The sequence below is a fragment of the Eriocheir sinensis genome, unplaced genomic scaffold (assembly GCF_024679095.1).
Source record: "Eriocheir sinensis breed Jianghai 21 unplaced genomic scaffold, ASM2467909v1 Scaffold9, whole genome shotgun sequence".
NCBI lineage: Eukaryota > Metazoa > Arthropoda > Malacostraca > Decapoda > Varunidae > Eriocheir > Eriocheir sinensis.
In genome coordinates, this window is record NW_026112274.1 from 245,280 (window position 1) to 266,676 (window position 21,397).

The 21,397-nt window shown below is 26.7% G+C and overlaps 1 protein-coding gene across 1 annotated transcript; it reads right to left on the reverse strand.

Moving 5' to 3' along the window:
• Positions 1-10,708: 10,708 nt before the first annotated feature.
• On the reverse strand, positions 10,709-12,788 carry LOC126994865 (uncharacterized). The gene is made up of 2 exons (XM_050854126.1): positions 11,222-12,788; positions 10,709-10,800 (listed from the first exon to the last, which is right to left on the reverse strand). Exons 1-2 carry the CDS (start codon positions 12,786-12,788, stop codon positions 10,709-10,711), a joined length of 1,659 nt encoding a protein of 552 aa, XP_050710083.1.
• Positions 12,789-21,397: the final 8,609 nt, after the last annotated feature.

The window sequence follows — 21,397 nt, forward strand, 5'->3', positions numbered from 1 at the left end:
TTATTTTCATACAAATACACATTCTTTTATTGGTATTTTGTTTATTTATTTTGATACGGATTTACATTATTTAATGTGTGTTTTGTATATATATTTTTATACAAATTTATTTTATTTTATGTGCGTTTGTGATGTTTTTTTATACAAATTTACATTATTTTATGTTTATTCTGTATTTTTTAATACAAATTTGCCTTATTATATGTGTATTTTGTATATATATTTTTATACAAATTTAAATTATTTTATATGCATTTATAGAAATTTACATTGTTTTATGTGTATTTTGTATATATTTTTATTCAAATTTACGTGATTTTTTTGTGTATTTGTTTAAATATTTTGATACAAATTTACCTTATTTTATGTATTTTGTATATATATTTCAACACAAATTTAGCTTATTTTATGTGTATTTTGTATATCTATTTTCATACAAATTTAAATTATTTTTGTGTATTTTTGTATATAGTTTTATACAAACTTACGTTATTTTACGTGTATTTTGTACATTTATTTTTATACAAATACACATTCTTTTACTGGTATTTTTTTTATTTATTTTGATACGAATTTAAATTATTTTGTGTATTTTGTATATATATTTTTATACGTAATCACATCATTTTATGTGTATTTTGTATGTTTATTTTTAGAGAAATTTACATTGTTTTACGTTTATTTTGCATTTCTATTTCAATATAAATTTACCTTATTTTATGTGAATTTTCTATATTTATTTGAATACAAATTTAATTAATTTATGTGTATTTTTGTATATATAGTTTTATATAAATATGCGTTATTTTATGGGTATTTTGCATCTTAATTTTCATACAAATTTATATTATTTTATCGATATTCTGTGTATTTATTTTGATACGATTTTACATTATTCTATGTGTATTTTGTATATATATATATATATATATATATATATATATATATATATATATATATATATATATATATATATATATATATATATATATATATATATATATATATATATATATATATATATATATATATATATATATATATATATATATATATATATATATATATATATATATATATATATATATATATATTTATATATATTTTAAACAAATTTACATTATTTTATGTTTAATTGTTTATATATTTAAATACAAATTTACATTATTATTTGTTGTATTTTGCATATATATTTCAATACATATTTACATAATTTTATGTGTATTTTGTTTATCTATTTTTATACAAATTTATCTTATTTTTCTGTATTTTTGTATATATTTTTATACAAATTTTAGTTATTTATTTGTATTTTGTATATTTATTTTCCTACAAATATACATTCTATTATTGGAATTTTATTTATTTATTTTGATTCGAGTTTATTTTATTTTATATGTATTTTGTATATATATTTTTCTTTGTAATTTACATCATTTTATGTGTATTTTGTACGTATATTTTCATAGAAATTTACGTTATTTTATGTGTATTCGTATATACATATATATATATATATATATATATATATATATATATATATATATATATATATATATATATATATATATATATATATTGACAAAAATTTAGATTATTTTATGTGTATTTTGCATATCTATTTCAACAAAAAATTATCTTATTGTAAGTGCATTTTATATATTTATTTTAATACAAATTTAATTATTTGATGTGTATTTTTGTATATATATTTTTATACAAATATGCTTTACTTTATGTGTATTTGTTATACATTTATATATAATATATCTCAAAACATATTTACTTAATTTTAGGTGTATTTTGGACATCTATTTTCATACAAATTAAAAATATTTTTTGTGTATTTTGTATAGATTTTAATTCAAATTTTATTAATGCTATGTGTATTTTGTAAATTTATTTTAACACAAATTTATATTATTTTTTTGGTATTTTCTTGATTTATTTTTATACGAGTTTATATCATTTCATGTGTACTTTGTGTGTATATACATATATATATATATATATATATATATATATATATATATATATATATATATATATATATATATACATATATATATATATATATATATATATATATATATATATATATATATATATATATATATAAATATATATATATATATCTATATATATTTATATATATATGTATATATATCTTGATACAAATTCCTGTTATTTTATGTGTATATTTGTATTTGTATTTACGTTATTTTATATGTATATTGTATATATATATTCATTCAAAATTACATTATTTTATTGGAATTTTGTTTGTTTATTTCGATACGATTTCAGATTATTTCATGTGTATTTTGTATACTTTTTTTATACGCATTTACATTATGTAATGTGTGTTTTGTATATATATTTTTATACAATTTTATTTTATTTTATGTGCATTTTTTTTTTTTTTTTTATACAAACTTACATTATTTTATATGTATTTTTTTTTATAAATTTCCTTATTTTATGTGTATTTTGTTTATTTATTTTCATACAAATTTCAGTTATTTTCTATGCATTTTTGTACATATATTTTTATAGAAATTTGCGTTATTTTATGTGTATTTTGTATATATTTTTTCATACAAATTTATTTTATTGGTATTTTGTTTATTTATTTTGATACGAATTTACGTTATTAAATGTTTATTTTGTATATATTTTGTATACGTATTTACATTATTAATGTGTATTTTGTTTATATATTTTTATACAAATTTACGTTATTTTATGTGTATTTGTTTAAATATTTTGATACAAATTTACATTATTTTATGTATTTTGTATATATATTTCAATACAAATTTAGCTTATTTTATGTGTATTTTGTATATCTATTTTCATACAAATTTAAGTTGTGTTTGTGTATTTAGGTATACAGCTTTGTACAAATTTATGTTATATTATGTATATTTTGTACAGTTATTTTCATACAAATATACATTCTTTTAGTGGTATTTTGTTTATTTATTTTGTTGCGAATTTAGATTATTTTATGTGTGTGCATTTACATTATTTAATGTGTTTTGTACATATATTTTTATACAAATTTACTTTTTTTATGTGCATCTGTGTTGTTTTTTATTCAAATTTTCATTATTTTATGTGTATTCTGTATATCTATTTTCATACAAATTTAAATTATTTTTGTGTATTTTTGTTAATAGTTTTATACAAATTTACGTTATTTTATGTGTATTTTGTATATTTATTTTCATACAAATACACATTCTTTTATTGGTATTTTGTTTATTTATTTTGATACGAATTTACATTATTTTATGTGTGTTTTGTATATATATTTTCATACGTATTTACATCATTTTGTGTGTATTTTGTATATATATTTTTATTGAAATTTACGTTATTTTATATGTATTCGTATGTATATTTTGAAACAAATTTACATTGTTTTATGTGTATTTTACATATCTTTTTCAATACAAATTTACCTTATTCTATGTGCATTTTGTATATGTATTTTAATTTAAATTTAATTATTTTATGTGTATTTTTGAATATTTATTTTTATTAAAATATGCGTTATTTTATGGGTATTTTTCATCTTTATTTTCATACAAATCTACATTATTTTATTGATATTCCATGTATTTATTTTGATACGATTTTACATCATTGTATGTGTATTTATATATATATATATATATATATATATATATATATATATATATATATATATATATATATATATATATATATATATATATATATATATATATTTACATATTTACATTATTTAATGTGTTTTTTGTATATATATTATATATAAATTTACGTTATTTTATGTGTATTTGTTTATATATTTTCATAGAAATTCACATTATTGCATGTGTATTTTGTATATGTATTTCAATACAAATTTACTTAATTCCATGTGTATTTTGTATATCTCTTTTCATACAAATTAAAATTATTTTTTGTGTATTTTTGTATATTTTACACAAATTTAATTTATTTTATTTGTATTTTTTATATGTATTTTCCTTCATATATACATTCTTTTATTGGAATTTTGTTTATTTATTTTGAGTATTTTGTGTGTATATATATATATATATATATATATATATATATATATATATATATATATATATATATATATATATATATATATATATATATATATATATATATATATATATATATATATATATATATATATATATATATATATATATATATATATATATATTATTTTTATTTATTTGTTATTTATTTATTTATTTATTTATTTATTTTTTTTTTTTGTATTTCGTTGGGGATATACCCCAATGGAGGAAGGCGGTGCATGACGCGCAACCCCCCACACGGCTGGTAGAGAGATACCCAATTCTTTCAAGGAGGCCCAACAACGGGGCTGAGGGTGTCGGAAAGAGCCCACCTTTCCACCCCCATGATAACTGATAGGTAGCGAACACATGCCCCAGCAACCCGCCGAAGCGCAAGGCAGAGACTCTACCACGGGACCACGGGAGCCCCCCGTTTTTTGTATATTTTTTTTCTATAAACTTACGTTATTTTATGTGTATTCGTTTATATATTTTGATACAAATTTACATTATTTTATGTGTATTTTGCGTATCTATTTCAATACAAATTTAGCTTATTGTATGTGCATTTTGTATATTTATTTAAAACAAATTTTATTATTTTATGTGTATTTTTGTATATATATTTTTATACAAATATGCGTTATTTTATTGGTATTTTGCATCTTTATTTTCATACAAATATACATTATTCTATTGATATTCTGTTTATTTTTTTTATGCGATTTTACATTATTTTATGTGTATTTTGAATATATTTTTTATACATATTGACTTGATTTAATGTATATTTTGTATATATATTTTTTATACAAATTTACGTTATTTTATGTGTATTTGTTTATATATTTTGATGCAAATTTACAATATTTTATGGGTATTTTTTAAATATATTTCAAAACAAATTTAGCTAATTTTATTTGTATTTTGTATATCGATTTCAATATATATTTACTTAATTCTATGCGTACTTTGTATATCTATTTTCATACAAATTAAATTATTTTAGTGCATTTTTGGATATATTTTTATACAAATTATATTTATTTTATGTGTATTTTGTATATTTATTTTCCTACAAATGTACTTTCTTTTATTGTAATTTTGTTTATTTATTTTGATACGATTTTACATTATTTTATGTGTATTTTGTATATATATTTCTATACGTATTTACATCATTTTATGTGTATTTTGTATATATATTTTCATAGATATTTACGATATTTTATGTGTATTCGTATATATGTTTTGATACAAATTTACATTATTTTATGTGTATCTTGCATATCTATTTCGATTCAAATCTACCTTACTGTATGTGCATTTTGTACATTTATTTGAATACAAATTTAATTATTTTATGTGTAGTTTTGAATATACATTTTTATACAAATTTATATTGATACGATTTTACATTATTCTATATGCATTTTTTATATATTTTCTATACATATTTACATTATTAATGTATATTTTGTATTTTTTTTTTAGAAATCTACGTTTTATTATTTGTATTTGTTTATATATTTTGATAGAAATTTACAATATTTTATGGGTATTTTGTATATATATTTCAAAACAAATTTACGTAATTTTATGTGTATTTTGTATATCTATTTTAATACAAATTTAAATTATTTCTGTGTATTTGTTTACATACTTTAAAACAAATTTTAGTTATGTGTATTTTGTAAATTTATTTTCACAGAAATTTATATTATTTTATTGGTATTTGTTGATTTATTTTGATACGAATTTACATTGTTTTATGTGTACTTTCTATATATTTTTTTTATACGTATTTACATTATTTAATGTGTATTTTGTATATAGATTTTTATACAAATTTATGTTATTTTGTTTGCATTTGTATATATATTTTGATACAAATTTAAACTATTTTTTGTGTATTTTGTATATATATATCATTACAAATTTACCTTATTTTATGGTTATTTTGCATATTTATTTTGAGACAAATTAAAATTTTTCTATGTGTATATTTGTATTTACGTTTTTTTATATATATTTTGTATATATATTTTCATTCATAATTATATTATTTTATTAGTAATTTGTTTATTTATTTCGATTCGAATTTAGATTGTTTCATATGTATTTTGTATACATATTTTTATTCGTATTTACATTATTTATGTGTGTTTTGTATATATATTTTTCCACATATTTACTTATTTTATGTGCATTTGTCTTGTTTTTTTATACAAATTTACATTATTTTTATGTGTATTCTGTATTTGTTTTAAAACAAATTTGCCTTCTTTTATGTGTATTTTTATATTTATTTTCATACAAATTTGAATTATTTGATGTGCCTTTTTGTACATATATTTTTTTACAAATTTACGTTATTTTATGTGTATTTAGTATATATTTTTTCATACAAATTCACAATATTTTATTGGTATATTGTATATTTATTTTGATACGATTTTACATATTCTATGTGTATTTTGTATATATTATTTAATATACATATCTACATTATTTAATGTATAATTTGTATATATATTTCATACAAATTTACGTTATTTTATGTGTATTTGTTTATATATTTCGATTCAAATTTACAATATTTTATGGGTATTTTGTATATATATTTCAAAACAAGTTTACCTAATTTTATGTGTATTTTGTATATATATTTTCATACAAATTTAGATTATTTCTGCATATTTTTGTATATATTTTTATACAAATCTTATTTATGTTATGTGTATTTTGTAAATCTATTTCAATCAAATTTATATTATTTTATTGGTATTTTGTTGATTTATTTTAATACGAATTTACATTATTTTACATATACTTTGTATATATATATATATATATTTATACGTTTTAACATTATTTAATATGTATTTTGTATATATATTTTGATACAAATTGATTTTATTTTATTTGTATTTTGTATATATATTTCATTAGAAATTTACTTTATTTTCTGTTTATTTTGTATATTTATTTTCATTCAAATCGAAATTATTTTATGTGTATATTTGTATTTGTATTTACGTTATTTTATGTGCATTTTGTATATATATTTTCATTCAAAATTACATTATTTTATTGATATTTTGTTTATTTATTTCGATATGAATTTACTTTATTTCTTGTGTATTTTGTATACATATTTTTATACGGATTTACATGATTTAATGTGTGTTTTGTATATATATTTTTATACAAATTTACTTTATTTTATGTGCATTTGTGTTCTTTTTTTATGCAAATTTACATTATTTTATGTGTATTCTGTATTTTTTTAATATAAATTTGCCTTATTTTATGTGTATTTTGTATATTTATTTTCATCAAATTTAAATTATTTCATGTGCATATTTGTACATATATTTTTTTACAAATCTGCGTTATTTTATGTGTATTATGTACATATTTTTTCATACAAATTTACATTATTTTATTGGTATTTTTTTTTTTTGATACGAATTTACTTTATTATATGTGTATTTTGTATATATTTTTTATAGTTATTTACATTATTTAATGTGTATTTTGTTTCTATATTTTTATGCAAATTTACGTTATTTTACGTGTATTTGTTTAAATATTTTGATACAAATTTATAATATTTTATGTATTTTGTATATATATTTCGATACAAATTTAGCTTATTTTATGTGTATTCTGAAGATCTATTTTCATACGAATTTAAATAATTTTGCGTATTTTTGTAAATAGTTTTATACAAATTTACGTTATTTTATGTGTATTTTTTATATTTATTTTCATACAAATACACATTCTTTTATTGGTATACTCTTTAATTATTTTGGTAGAAATTTACTTTATTTTATTTGTATTTTTTATATATATTTTATACGTATTTACATCATTTTATGAGTATTTTGTATATATATTTTTATAGAAATTTACGTTATTTTAAGTTTATTCGTATGTATATTTTGAAACAAATTTACATTGTTTTATGTGTATTTTGCATATCTATTTCAATACAAATTTACCGTATTGTATGTGCATTTTGTATATATATTTTAATACAAATTTAATTATTTCATGTGTATTTTTGTATATATATATTTAAAAAAAAAGCGTTATTTTATGGGTATTTTGCTTCTTTATTTCATACAAATTTACATTATTTTATTCATTTTCTGTTTATTTATTTTGATACGATTTTACATTATTCTATGTGTATTTTTTATATATTTTATATACATATTTACAATATTTAAGGTGTATTTTGTATATATATTTTTATAGAAATATACATTATTTTATGTGTATTTTTGCATATCTTTTTCAATACAAACTTACTTTATTGTATGTGCATTTTGTATATTTATTTTAATACAAATTTAATTATTTGATGTGTATTTTTGTATATATATTTTTATACAAATATGCGTTATTTTATGGGTATTTTGCATCTATATTTTCATACAAATTTACATTATTTTATTGATATTCTGTTTATTTATATTGATGCGATTTTATATTATTCTATATGTATTTTGTATATATTTTCTATGCATATGTACATTATTTAATGTATATTTTGTATATATGTGTATTTTTTTATACAAATTTACATTATTTTATGTGTATTTTGTATTTTTTTAATACTTATTTGCCTTATTTTATGTGCATGTTATTGGCCTTTTTTTTTTTATACGAATTTATATTATTATATGTGTATTTTGGGTTTTTACATTATTTAATGTGTATTTTGTCTATATATTTTTTATACAAATTCACATTATTTATATGTATTTGTTTAAATGTTTTGATACGAAATTATATTATTTTATGTATTTTTTATATATATTTCAATACAAATTTAGCTTATTTTATGTGTATTTTGTATATCTTTTTTCATATAAATTTAAATTATTTTTGTGTATTTTTGTATATAGTTTTATACAAATTTACGTTATTTTATTTTGATTTTGTATATCTGTTTTCATACAAATTCACATTCTTTTATTGAAATTTTGTTTATTTATTTTGATACGAACTTACATTATTTGATGTGTCTTTTGTATATATTTTTTTATACGTTTTTACATCATTTTATGTGTATTTTGTATATGTATTTATATAGAAATTTAAGTTATTTTATGTGTATTCGTATATGTATTTTGAAACAAATTTACATTGTTTTATGTATATTTTCCATATCTGTTTCAATACAAATTAACCGTTTTGTATGTGCATTTTGTATATTTATTTTAATACAAATTCAATTACTTTATGTTTATCTTATATATATATATATATATATATATATATATATATATATATATATATATATATATATATATATATATATATATATATTTTTTTTTTTTACAACGAAGGAGGCAGCTCAAACACAAAAAAAGAAAACAATAATAAAAAAGCCTGCTACTGCTGCTCCTAAAGTAAAACAAAAGAGGTGGCTGAAAGGAAGATCAAATACAGGAGGAGAGGTGTCCTGATACCTCCTCTTGAAAGAGTTCAAGTATAATATATATATATATATTATAGAAATTTACGTTATTTAATGTGCATTTGTTTATATTTTTCATACAAATATGCATTATTATATATATATATATATATATATATATATATATATATATATATATATATATATATATATATATATATATATATATATATATATATATATATATATATATATATATATATATATATATATATATATATATATATATATATATATATATATATATATATATATATATATATATATATATATATTTTTTTTTTTACAACAAAGGAGGCAGCTCAAGGCACACAAAAAAGAAAACAATAATAAAAAAGCCTGCTACTCGCTGCTCCTAAAGTAAAACAAAAGAGGTGGCGAAAGGAAGATCAAATACAGGAGGAGTCCTGATACCCTCCTCTTGAAAGAGTTCAAGTATAATATATATATATATATATATATATATATATATATATATATATATATATATATATATATATATATATATATATATTATAGAAATTTACGTTATTTAATGTGCATTTGTTTATATTTTTTCATACAATATGCATTATTTTATGTGTATATATATATATATATATATATATATATATATATATATATATATATATATATATATATATATATATATATATATATATATATATATATATATATATATATATATATATATATATATATATATATATATATATATATATATATATATATATATATATATATATATATATATATATATATATATATATCTTAAACTCTTTCTTATAGATAAGAGATACCGGCTGACCGCCGAAGCTAGGTCATGTTCGCTAGATCGCGATTTCGGGTCCTAGACCCTTCCTCAGTAGCGAGGTCTTTCCTTGGTGGCGATACCGAGAGAAGAGCTTGTGTGGGAGCAGGGTGGATTTATACCGCTGTGTTGGTCGCCCCACTGCGCGTCCTGGTCTCTGATTGGCTGGCAGGTGTTACTACGGGCTGCGCGGGGGTACTCGTCAAACTTGTTCTTCGCGCACTTGGTAGGGCTTGTAGATCTTCTGCTTGCATGTTTAATGTCGGGTTTGTTGTTTTGATGTAGAGTGCCTCTAGGATGGGGAGGCGTCTTGTGTCAGGACATGTTGTCAGGATCTCCGTGTTGTTCCAGCATTTCTCTTGTGATGTTGATTCTATGCTGCTCCTTCAGGTGTTTCTTGGGTGCTCCTGACGCGAGGTGGAATGTCAGTCGTCGCGAGAGTCTTGTTGTCGTCATGCCAACATAGGTAGAGGGAAGGACTTCACAGTTTCCTTGTTTGCACGTGAACCTATATATGACATGCGACTTTTGTAGGCTCTCTATCTTTTTTGAGGGGGTGTTTTTCAGAAGGAGATGGCTGGTTTTCTTGGTCTTGTAGTATATGACCAGCTTTACTTGTTTGTTGGGGTCGGATGGCTTGACGTTTCTTCTTACTATTTGTGTGATGACCCTCTCATCTTCTTTGTAGGCGGTAGAGAATGTCGCTTTGTAAAAAATGCTGATGTCTTCTTTCTTCTCCTCTTTCTGCTTCTTGCTGTGCCAGCCGTCTATGATCTTCTTCGTCAGGCGGCTGATGTCCTTTTCGCTGAAGCCGTTGTTTATCAGAACTTGAGTTGAGCGCTCTATTTCTTGATGGACTTGCTTCCACGTACTGCAGTGTGAGCGCTCTTCTGATATAGGCGCAGATGGTGGAATCCTTGTACTTCGTGGGGCACTCACTTCGTCCGTTTAAGCAAAATCCTGGGTTCGTTGGTTTGGTGTAGACGCTGGTGGTAAATCTTCCGTCTTCTTGTTGGACGAGGACGTCTAGAAAAGGCATGGCTCCGTCTTCGCTGTTTTCCATGGTGAATTTCAGTCCGGAGGTTTCTTGGAGGTGGAGTCTAAGGCGTTCTGCTTCGGTGGCATCCTTTGTCTTGATGAATATATCGTCAATATACCGGCAGTATACATCTGGCTTTTCTATTATCTTGAAAACTTCCTCCTCGATGCAGCCCATGAAAAAATTTGCCAAGAGTACACCAAGAGGAGAACCCATGGCTACGCCATCTACCTGGCAGTATTTGTTTCCCCGGGGGCAGATGAACGGTGCTTCCTTTGTACAGCATTCCAGTAGCTCTCGAAGTACAGCTTCTGGGATGGCGAGGGTAGGTGTAGAGCTGTTATTATACACACGGTCGATGATGTAGTTGATGGTGCGGTCCACGGGGACATTCGTAAAGAGGGATTCGGCGTCTAGTGAAGCAACTCTTCCTCCCACGTTGTTGTTCTTGAGGATGTCGATGAAGTCTGTTGCTGACTGCAGGCAATAGGTGGTTGGGATGTACGGTGTAAGGAGGGCGCACAATCTCTTTGCGATGTTGTAGGTAGGGGTTGGGATTTGAGATATTATTGGTCTCAATTTGTTGCCTGGCTTGTGAGTCTTGACATTGCCATAGCAGTATCCCATCTCATATTCGCCGGTGAGTCGGTCGAACTTGACGTCGCAGGTGGAGTTATTTTTCGCTATTAGTTTGTTGAGTCTTTTCTTGAGGGCTTCCGTCGGATTTCTTGTGATTTTCTTAAACTTGGTTGTGTCGCTGAGGATGTTGTCAATCTTGCTTAAGTATTCCTTGGTGTCGATGAGAACGTATGCAGCAGCCTTATCTGCTCTTCTGATGGTAATGGCAGGATCAGATCGAAGTTCTTTCGCCGCATCGATGTGTCTTTTCTCGAGTATGTTACTGTTGTAGTGGCCTCTTGATTTTGTCGACTCCGTGATCACTTCTTGCTTGAAAGTTGGGCTTACAATCACCTGGCCGCTTTTTTGTAATTTCTCTACGTTGTCTATGAGTACTTCAGATTCGACTCGTTTCTGGAATTTGCTTGGTCTTGACAGTACGTGGCAGTTGAGACCCATATTAAGTACTTCATGTTGGTCTGTGGTAAGAGTCTTGCTGGTTAAGTTGATGTACGAGTCTTTAGGACGCGAATACTTGACGTTGCCACCGTTTAATCTAACCAGGTTAGCTCTGGCAATGGAATGCCTGTGTTTGTCTAGAGCCTCTTTTAGTTTGGTGTCTATGATCTCCTTTACAGAGGCGTCAACGTCAGCATTCTGCCATTTCTCATCGAGCTCCTCGAGTTGTTGCTGAAGCTCTTCTACCTTTAGCTGGAGTTCTCTTATCCTTTGCTTCATGAAGTTAGTTCTTTCTTCATTGTTCGGCCTGTGTCGGCGTCTTCTGCTCGTGTTAACTGCCCCATCACTGGGAATATTGAGGGTGTATATGGGCAGGAGTCTTTCTCTAATGCATATCTCATTGAATGTGATAGCTAGTTGAGCATTGATTATTTTCTTAAGATATTCTCCTCATATCTTATGATAGTCTTAAACTCTTTCTTAATCGGCTGTATGACTTCGCCGAAACTAGTCATGTTCGCTAGATCGCGATTTCGGGTCCTAGACCCTTCCTCAGTAGCGAGGTCTTTCCTTGGTAAGGATACCGGAGAGAATGGCTTGTGTGGGGAGCGGGGGTGGATTTATACCGCTGTGTTGGTCCTCCCACTGCGCGTCCTGGTCTCTGATTGGCTGGCAGGTGTTACTACGGGCTGCGCGGGGGTATGCCACGGGGAGGATGCCACCGAAGCAGAACGCCTTAGACTCCACCTCCAAGAAACCTCCGGACTGAAATTCACCATGGAAAACAGCGAAGACGGAGCCATGCCTTTTCTAGACGTCCTCGTCCAACAAGAAGACGGAAGATTTACCACCAGCGTCTACACCAAACCAACGAACCCAGGATTTTGCTTAAACGGACGAAGTGAGTGCCCCACGAAGTACAAGGATTCCACCATCTGCGCCTATATCAGAAGAGCGCTCACACACTGCAGTACGTGGAAGCAAGTCCATCAAGAAATAGAGCGCTCAACTCAAGTTCTGATAAACAACGGCTTCAGCGAAAAGGACATCAGCCGCCTGACGAAGAAGATCATAGACGGCTGGCACAGCAAGAAGCAGAAAGAGGAGAAGAAAGAAGACATCAGCATTTTTTACAAAGCGACATTCTCTACCGCCTACAAAGAAGATGAGAGGGTCATCACACAAATAGTAAGAAGAAACGTCAAGCCATCCGACCCAAACAAACAAGTAAAGCTGGTCATATACTACAAGACCAAGAAAACCAGCCATATCCTTCTGAAAAACACCCCCTCAAAAGATATATATATATATATATATATATATATATATATATATATATATATATATATATATATATATATATATATATATATATATATATATATATATATATATATATATATATATATATATATATATATATATATATATATATATATATATATATATATATATATATATATATATATATATATATATATATATATTTACCTAATTTTATGTATATTTTATATGTATTTTAATAGAAATTTAAACTATTTTGTGTATTTTGTATATATTTTTATACGAATTTTAGTTATTTTAAGTGTATTTTGTATATATATTTTCCTACATATATACATTCTTTTATTGTGATTTTGTTTATTTACTTTGATATGAATGTACATTATTTATATATATATATATATATATATATAAAGATATATATATATATATATATATATATATATATATATATATATATATATATATATATATATATATATAGATATATATATATATATATATATATATATATTTTTTTTTTACAACAAAGGAGGGAGCTCAAGGGCACACAAAAAAAGAAAACAATAATAAAAAAAAAAGCCTGCTACTCGCTGCTCCCAAAAAAAGAATTAAAAGAGGTGGCCGAAAGAAAGATCAATTTCGGGAGGAGAGGTGTCCTGATACCCTCCTCTTGAAAGAGTTCAAGTCGTAGGCAGGAGGAAATACAGATTAAGGAAGATTTTTCCAGACTTTACCAGCGTGAGGGATGAAAGAGTGAAGATGCTGTTTAACTCTTGCATAAGGGGTTTGGACAGTGTAGGGATGAGCATGAGTAGAAAGTCGTGTGCAGCGGGGCCGCGGGAGGGGGGGAGGCATGCAGTTAGCAAGTTCAGAAGAGCAGTCAGCGTGGAAATGTCGATAGAAGATAGAAGGAGAGGCAACATCGCGGCGGAATTTGAGAGGTAGAAGACTATCAGTATGAGGAGGAGAGCTGATAAGACGAAGAGCCTTAGACTCCACTCTGTCCAGAAGAGCTGTGTGAGTGGAGCCCCCCCCACACGTGAGATGCATACTCCATACGAGGGCGGACAAGGCCCCTGTATATGGATAGCATCTGCGAGTGGGAGAAGAACTGGCGGAGACGATACAGAACGCCCAATCTCGAGGAAGCTGATTTAGCAAGAGAGGAGATATGAAGTTTCCAGTTGAGATTTTGAGTTAAGGATGGACCGATGTTGTTTATTGTTGAAGAAGGTGACAGCTGAATGTTGTCGAAGAACAGGGGATAGGTGTCTGGAAGATTGTGTCGAGTTGATAGGTGGAGAAATTGAGTTTTTGAGGCATTGAAGGACATAGGTTCCTTTTGCCCCAATCGGAAATGATAGCAAGGTCTGAGGTTAAGCGTTCTGCAGCCTCCAGTCTGGTGTCGTGTACTTCCTGATGTGTTGGTCTTCTATTGAAAGAAGTTGAATAATGCAGAGTGGAGTCGTCGGCGTATGAATGGACAGGACAATTTGATATGGAAAGAAGTCTTGTATATATATTATTTTATTGAAAGCTACTTTATTTTATTTGCATTTTTGTTGTTGTTTTTATACAAATTTACATTATATGATGTGTATTCTGCATTTGTTTTAATACAAATTTGCCTTATTTTATGTGTATATTGTATAGTTAACTTCATACAAATTTAAATTATTTTATGTGCATTTTTGTACATATATTTTATAGAAATTTGCGTTATTTAATGTGCATTTTGTATATATTTTTTCATACAAATTTACATTATTTTATTGGTATTTTGTTTATTTATTTTCATACGAATTTAGATTATTATATGTGTATTTTGTATATATTTTGTATACGTATTTACATTATTTAATGTTTATTTTGTTTATATATTTTTATACAAATTTACGTCATTTATGTGTATTTATTTTAATATTTTGATAAAAAATTACATTATTTTATGTATTTTCTATATATATTTTAATACAAATTTACCTTATTTAATGTGTATTTTGTATATCTATTTTCATACAAATTTAAATTATTTTTGTGTATTTTTGTATATAGTTTTATACAAATTTACTTTATTTAATGTCTATTTTGTATATTTATTTTCATACAAATACAGATTCTTTTATTGGTATTTTGTTTATTTATTTTGATACGAATTTACATTATTTTATATATATTCTGTATATATATTTTTATACGTATTTACATAATTTTATGTGTATTTTGTATATATATTTTTAGAGAAATTTACATTATTATGTGTATTCTTATATATATTCTGAAAAAAAAATATATTGTTTTATGTGTATTTTCCATATCTATTTCAATACAAATTTACCTTATTGTATTAGCATTTTGTATATTTATTTTAATACAAATTTTATTATTTTATGTGTATTTTTATATATATATATATTTAAAAAAAAAGCGTTATTTTATGGGTATTTTCAACCTTTATTTTCATACAAAATTACATTATTTTATTGATTTTCTGTGTATTTATATTGATACGATTTTACATTATTCTATATGTATTTTTGTATATATTTCTTATACATTTTTACATTTTTTAATGTGTATTTTGTATATATATTTCATACAAATTTACATTATTTTATGTGTATTTGTTTATATATTTTCATACAAATTTACATTATTTTATGTGTATTTTGTATATTTATTTCAATACAAATCTACCAAATTTTACTTAATTTTACCTAATATTTTTATACAAATTTTAGTTATTTTATTTGTATTTTGTATACGTATTTTCCTACAGAGATACACTCTTTTTTTGGAATTTTGTTTATCTATTTTGATACGAATTTACATTATTTTATGTGTATATATAATTTTTTTTTCTACGTATTTACTTCATTTTATATGTATTTTGTATATATATTTTCACAGAATTTTGCGTTACTTTATGTGTATTCGTATATATATTTTGATACAAATTTACATTATTTTATGTGTATTTTGCATATCTATTTAAATATAAATTTATCTTATTGTATGTGCATTTTGTATATTCATTTTAATACAAATTTAATTATTTATGTGTATTTTTGTATATAATTTTTTATACAAATATGCGTTTTTTATTGGTATTTTGCATCTTTATTCTCATACAAATTTACATTATTTCATTGATTTTCTCTTTATTTATTTTGATTCGATTTTACATTATTCTATGTGTATTTTGTATATATTTTTACACATATTTACATTATTTAATGTATATTTTGTATATAGATTTTTATACAAATTTACGTTCTTTTATGTGTATTTGTTTATATATCTTGAGAAAAACTTGCAATATTTTATGAGTATTTTGTATATATATTTGAAAACAAATTTACCTAATTTCATGTTTAAATTACATATCTATTTTCATTCAAATTTCAAATATTTCTTTATATTTTTGTATAGATTTTAATACAAATTTAAGTTATGTTATGTGTATTTTGTAAATCTATTTTCACACAAATTTATATTATTTTATTGGTATTTTGTTGATTTATTTTGACACGAATTTACATTATTTTATGTGTTTTTTGTATGTATATTATTATACGTATTTACATTATTTAAGGTGTATTTTGTATATATATTTTTATACAAATTTATGTTATTTAATGTGTATTTGTATATATATTTTGATACAAATTTACATTATTTTATATGTATTTTGTATATATATTTCATTACAATTTTACCTTATTTTATGTTTATTTTGTATATTTATTTTCATTCAAATTTAAATTATTTTATGTTTATACTTGTACTTGTATTTACGTTATTTTATGTGTATTTTGTATATATATTTTCATTCAAAAGTACATTATTTCATTGGTATTTTGTTAGTTTATCTCGATACGAATTTAGATTATTTAATGTGTTTTTTGCATATATATTTTTATACAAATTTACTTTATTTTTTTTGCATTTGTGTTGTCTTTTTATACAAATTTACATTATTTTTTGTATGAAAATAAATATACAAAATACACATAAAATAAGGCAAATATGTATTAAAAAATACTGAATACACATACAATAATGTAAATTTGTATGAAAAAACAACACAAATGCACATAAAATATAAAAAAATTGTATAAAAATATATATAGAAAACACACATTAAATAATGTAAATGCGTATAAAAATATGTATACAATATACACATGAAATAATCTATAATTCGTATCGAAATAAATAAACACAATACCAATAAAATAATGTAATTTTGTATGAAAATATATATACAAAATACACATAAAATAACGTAAATACAAATACAAATATACACAAAAGATTATTTAAATTTAAATGAAAATAAATATACAAAATAAACATAAAATAAGGTAAATTTGTAATGAAATATATATGAGAACATAACAACATAAGAACGTAAGGAGTCTGCAAGAGGCCGGTTGGCCTATACAAGGCAGCTCCTGTACACCCAACCCCACCTTACCTCACCATTCATGGCTTTATCTAACCTCTTCTTGAATGTATCTATGGTATTGGCACCCACAACATGGCTCCCAAGCCTGTTCCATTCGTCCACCACTCTATTGGTGAACCAATTCTTGCCTATGTCTTTGTTGAATCTGAATTTGTCTAACTTAAAACCATTTCCACGCGTCCTACCTGGCTCTTTCACTCTCAAAATTTTATTGACATCCCCTTTATTAAATCCCTTCATCCATTTATAAACTTCGATCAAGTCTCCTCGCACCCTTCGCCTTTCTAGAGAGTGTAGATTTAACTGCTTCAGCCTGTCTTCATAAGGCAAGTTTCTCACCCCCTGAATCATCTTTGTCATCCTCCTCTGTACAGATTCTAACATCTTGATATCCATTCTATAGTAGGGGGACCAGAACTGAACTGCATAATCGAGATGAGGTCGAACTAGTGCTAAGTAAAGTTTGAGGATGACTTCAGCGCTCCTATTGCTCACGCTCCTTGAGATGAAACCTAGTACTCTGTTTGCCCGATTTTTACCCTGAATGCATTGAGCCCTTGGACGGAGGTCAGCGCTCACTAGGACTCCTAAGTCTCTCTCACGCCCAGACCTGCTTAGAGGAGTGTCATTTAAGGAGTAATTGTGTAAGGGGTTATTCCTACCTACGCTCAAAATGCTACACTTCCCGACATTGAATTCCATCTGCCACTTCCTCGCCCAATCATATAGTCTGTCAAGCTCATCCTGGAGAACGGTAGCGTCGCTGTCTGATTGGATTACTCTACCGGTCTTGGTATCATCTGCGAACTTACTGACATCGCTACTAATTCCTGTGTCCAAGTCATTGATGTAAATAATAAAAAGCAGAGGACCCAGCACCGACCCCTGTGGGACTCCACTCGTAACACTGCCCCATTCAGATTTCCTACCATTGATTTGCACTCTCTGCTTCCTACCACTAAGCCACGCCCTGATCCAGTTCAAAACTTTCCCATTTACGCCATGAGCCTGTAATTTTAGTAATAGCCGGTGATGAGGGACTTTGTCGAACGCTTTACTGATATCTAGATATAATATGTCATAGTTTTCATCTCTGTCAACCGCCTCGATTACTTTAGTGTAGAAGGACAACAGGTTAGTAAGGCAAGACCTACCCTTTGTGAACCCATGTTGTGAATCATGGATTAAATTATGCTTTTCTAGATGGTCCCGAATGCTCCGGGCTATAATTGACTCTAACATCTTTCCTACAACTGATGTTAAGCTAATTGGGCGATAGTTTGAGGTGGCTGACTTGTCTCCCTTTTTGAAAATCGGCGTCACATTAGCTACTTTCCATTGATTGGGCACATACCCAGAATCTACCGACATCTTAAAGATATCGGCAAGAGGGCCACTAAGGCACTCTTTCAGAACCCTTGGGAATACTTCGTCTGGGCCCGGCGATTTGTTTTTCTTCAACCTACCAATCTCATCCTGGACTACTTGCCTAGTGATGATCACATCCCCCAACTTGTCGTTCTCGTCACCCTCATATATCTGAACTCTCTCCGGAATGGTTGTTAGATTTTCCTGCGTGAAAACTGAGAGGAAATAGTCATTCATCATTTGGCTCATATCTTCTCCATTCTCAACGAGCTCGCCCGTGTTTGTTTTCAACGGTCCAATTCTGTCCCTTGTTTTCGTCCTGTACAATTTGAAGAAGCCCTTGGGATCGCTCTTGGGCTCGTTGGCTACCCTAATCTCATAATTTCTTTTTGCTAGGCGGGTGTTCTTCTTCACTGACCTGGCTAGTTCAACATACCTACCCATGAGGTGGATCTCTCCGTTCTTTATTTTCCTATAAATTCCTCTCTTCAAGCCTATTTCATGCTTGAGTCTGCGGGTCATCCATTTGGGGTCGTTATTTTCCTTCCTACGTGCTTGGTAAGGGATATGCTGTCTCTGACCCTCTGCAATTTCTCTAACTAAATTGTTGTAGGTCATTTCTACTTGGTTCCCCTGTCTTTCCGGTTCCAGCCCTGAGATCTGGCCCTCATCCAGACCTAAGGTTTCCCAATTTACCTCCTCAAGGTGTCTTCTGAGCCCCTCATAATCAGCTCCTCTAAAGTCGGGCACCAACACAGGGTTGAGTTCATGGGTCACCGCCCAGTCTAATTTAAACCTAATTTCCTTGTGATCACTGCCACCTAATTCTTCCCCAACATCTAGCTCGCTGATCATATACTCGGTGTTAGTTAAGACCAAGTCCAGAATGTTGTTACCCCTGGTGGGCTCTGTTACTGCCTGCTTGAGAAAATTATCTTGTATTACTTTCAGAAAATCCTCAGACTCTAGATCACCCACCACGCCTTCCCAATCTATATTCCTATAGTTAAAATCCCCCATTATGCAGACATTTTTGCTCCTGCTCGCCCTGCCTACCTCTTGTAGTAATATATCAGTGTCCTGCCTGCTGAGGTTGGGTGGCCTGTAAAGAACCCCTAGAGTTAGTTTGTCTTTCCCTTTGTGGACGTCCACCCAAACTGATTCTGAGTCGCCATTTGTTTGAATAGAGTTGTTAGCGGAACATTTAAGTGTGTCTTTAACATAAAGTGCCACCCCCCCCCCCTCCCCTTCTTCCCTTTCTATCTTTGTGAAACATCTGATAACCATCTATTTCATACTCAGACATGAAGTTTTTGTTGTATCCACCCATGTCTCCGTGATAGCTATAATGTCGAATATCTCGACACATGCTTTCCCCCTCAGTAGATCTATCTTGTTCCTGAGACTCCTACTGTTGGTGTAATAAGCCGTTAGCCCATCCTTTTTTATATCCTTTCGATTTCTCCTGTGCCCCCTAGTCCCAGTCTGCGATGCATTGACAGGCCCTCCCCCCTCGCCTACTCTAAAAAAATTCTGTAGGGTGCTAAGTGATCGCTCGAGGGAGTCTGCGAGAATCTCCACCCCCTGGAGTGACAGGTGCACGCCATCCTTGGCATACAAGGTGCCTTTATTGTAGAAGAGGTCCCAATTGTCAAGGAAAAGCCAACCATTTCGCTTACAGTGGGCCGCCAGCCTGCTGTTTACTGCTAAGCCTCCGGAAAGCCATCCCTCTCCCACCCCCTCCTCGGCAAAACCCCACAAA